General features: G+C 45.8%; 1 protein-coding gene across 1 annotated transcript; it reads right to left on the bottom strand.

Annotated features, from left to right (window-relative positions):
• Window positions 1–1,407: 1,407 nt before the first annotated feature.
• On the bottom strand, window positions 1,408–2,121 carry LOC138952312 (uncharacterized). The gene has a single exon (XM_070323953.1). It carries the CDS (start codon window positions 2,119–2,121, stop codon window positions 1,408–1,410), a length of 714 nt encoding a protein of 237 aa, XP_070180054.1.
• Window positions 2,122–3,268: the final 1,147 nt, after the last annotated feature.

Below are 3,268 nucleotides of genomic sequence, written 5' to 3'. Positions count from 1 at the left end.
TATTTACTCCGGAGTAAATTGTTCGTGGAGTACAAATTTCGTGTTACACCGGCAAACCATATTTTCTTGGAAAATCTTCTCTTTGAGAGCGAGGCAGCGTCGGCGGTTGACTGTGCAAGCAGTTGCTGGAAGAGACCAGACTGCTGGTCATTCACCGTCACCACCACGTCATTGGGCACTACGTGTCGAGGACATGCAGTGTGGATGACGTCAGCAAATGAAAGGATCTTGACGGCTACCACGTCTCTATGGCACTTCAGTAAGTATACGGCCGATGTAACACGACATTTTTTCTCCACGAAAACGTACTTTACTCCGGAGTAAAAATTTCGAACGAAATTCTTACTCCGAGTACACCTTTCGTACGAGAAAAGAACTCCCCAAGGCACGAACAAATTACTCCCTCCACGAAATTGTTACTCCCCATTTTTTTACTTCCAGTAAAAATCTCGTACGCGAAAATGAGATGCGGGCGAAGGGATAATGCCAATAATATGTGAACTCGCGCAAACGAATGTCGCGCTACCCTACTTCCACCCCTTCCACCACCAAGACTAACAGGGGACAAGGGAGTACAAATTTCGTACACCTGGCATGGGAAGTTAAATTGCTGGAGTAACATTGTTTTACAAAATGTTTACCCGGAATTCACCTGTCGTGGGGAGTAATATTCTTGTGTAATGGAGGAGTACTTTTTTCGTAAAGGGAGTAACATTTTCGTACGAAATTGTTACTCCGGAGTACAAATCTCGTGGGAGTAATTTTCTCGTGTTGCACCGGTGTCAGCCACCTGCGTGTAACACAAGTCAACTGCCAATCGCCTTTTGACTGAGTGATTTAACGAGGGCGGAGAGGTATACAATGTGTCAGTGTGTCTGTGTGTGACTGTGTGTGTCTGTGGAAAGTATATATATATATACTGTGCACAAAAAGTATCGCATAGTTAGTTTGATGAATAATTTTATTGACATTTCATTCTTTTGAACAAACAATACATAAGTCGGACAGAAAAGTTTTTGAGCTTTTTCGATAGCACAGATGCATGTCTTTATTTGCTGGACTTTGCAGTTATTCATTGAGCGTGACCTTCACACAAACCAAGGTCAAAGTCAGTAACGAGTATGGCTTCCACGTGAGTCAATTTCAGCCTGGCATCTCCTTGGCATGGAAGCAATGAGTCTTCGCAAAGTCTGTTGGGGAATGTTGTCCCACTCTTGCTGTAAGGCCTGGAAGAGTTGTCTCCTGTTGGGAGGGGCGTTAACTCTCGCATTGAGCCTTCTTCCCAGTTCATCCCATGCATGTTCAATTGGGTTCAAATCTGGGGAGAGAGAGGGCCAGGGCAGAGTGTTCACGTTGTTGGCGGCCAGGAAGTTTGTGGTGAGTCTGGCGGGGTGGGGTCTGGCGTTATCATGCTGGAACTGAGCCCGTGGCGCGGCCAGGAGGGGCAGGGCGTGTGGCTGCAGAATCTCCTGCACGTAGTGCTGGGCGTTCAGGCGGCCTGGAACTTCCACAAGCTGTCTCCTGCCAGTGTTGGTGATGGCCCCCCACAACCATCACGCCCCCACCACCATGAGGAGGCGCCTCATCTACGCACTGCTGGTGGTAGCGCTCTCCTTGCCTCCTGTACACCCTCCTCCTGCTGTAGTGATGTTGCAGGAGGAAATAAGACTCATCGCTGAAGACAACGTGGCGCCAGTTGTTGGCAAGGGTCCACTGGAGGTGCTGGTTCGCCCACTGCATCCTGGCCTGGCAATGGCGGCGAGTCAGGACGTTGCCCCGGAGTGGCCTGTAAGCGTGTAGACCAGTTGTATGCAGTCGGTTCCGGACGGTCTGCATGGAGATGCGGCGGCCACCAGGCAGTGCCCTAGCGGTCACCGAGGCTGACTGGAACCGATGCCTGAGATGGGTGACCCGGATGTAGCGATCTTGCGCCTGTGTCGTCACTCTAGGTCGTCCTGACCTTGGCGCGGGAGCTGACGACCCAGTTTGTTGAAAACGGTGCCAGAGGCGAGAGATGGTGCTCTTGGACACCCGCAGGGCTCTGGCAACCTCGGATTGGCTCTGGCCTGCTAGAAGGCGGCCCAGGGCGTTCTCTCGTACTGAAGCGTTGAGTTGTGACATTTTTCATTTCCTCAGGGAATGGCCGCATCAGTCAGAATTGCTTCGCTTGTTATTGCCCAAGTTGGCACATGAGTTCAGCTAACCTTACGCGAAATTTCGAGAGAAATCTCCAAAAAACGTGCAGTACAGGAGCACAAAACAACAAAATGTGCGTTTTGGCCTCAAAATGCACATCTTGCACATGCGCGGTGAATTTTGGTCCCTCAATCGACTATCGGGTTCAACTGAACTGCAAAAGCTAGTTTCGAGGCGTTCCAATCAGAATGTTTGTCTGGGACTTAGAACTATTCACCTATGCGATACTTTTTTTGCACAGTATATATCTCAAAAACTACGGAAGGGAAGTTCTTGAAAATTGACAAATATTAATTTGGAGGCATCTGCTTGTGCATTTTTCTCTCTCAGAGTTTTGATAACTCTATTTTATGACATCCTTACATTTAGTCAAGTTTTGACTAAATATTTTAACATAGAGGGGGAATCGAGACGAGGGTCGTGGTGTGTGTGTGTGTGTGTGTGTGTGTGTGTGTGTGTGTGTGTGTGTGTGTGTGTGTGTGTGTGTGTGTGTGTGTGTGTGTGTGTGTGTCTGTGCGTGTGTGTGTGTAGAGCGATTCAGACCAAACTACTGGACCGATCTTTATGAAATTTGACATGAGAGTTCCTGGGTATGATATCCTCAGACGTTTTTTTCATTGTTTTGATAAATGTCTTTGATGACGTCATATCCGGCTTTTCGTGAAAGTTGAGGCGGCACTGTCACACCCTCATTTTTCAATCAAATTGATTGAAATTTTGGCCAAGCAATCTTCGACGAAGGCCGGACTTCGGTATTGCATTTCAGCTTGGTGGCTTAAAAATTAATTTATGACTTTGGTCATTAAAAATCTGAAAATTGTAAAAAAATAAATAAAATTATAAAACGATCCAAATTTTACGTTCATCTTATTTGTCATCATTTTCTGATTCCAAAAACATATAAATATGTTATATTTGGATTAAAAACAAGCTCTGAAAATTAAAAATATAAAAATTATGATCAAAATTAAATTTTCGAAATCAATTTAAAAACACTTTCATCTTATTCCTTGTCGGTTCCTGATTCCAAAAACATATAGATATGATATGTTTGGATTTAAAACACGCTCAG

This window comes from Littorina saxatilis, linkage group LG2, assembly GCF_037325665.1.
Source record: "Littorina saxatilis isolate snail1 linkage group LG2, US_GU_Lsax_2.0, whole genome shotgun sequence".
Lineage (NCBI taxonomy): Eukaryota > Metazoa > Mollusca > Gastropoda > Littorinimorpha > Littorinidae > Littorina > Littorina saxatilis.
Note: the sequence above shows the minus strand (reverse complement) of the source record. Positions and strands in the feature narration are given on the sequence as shown.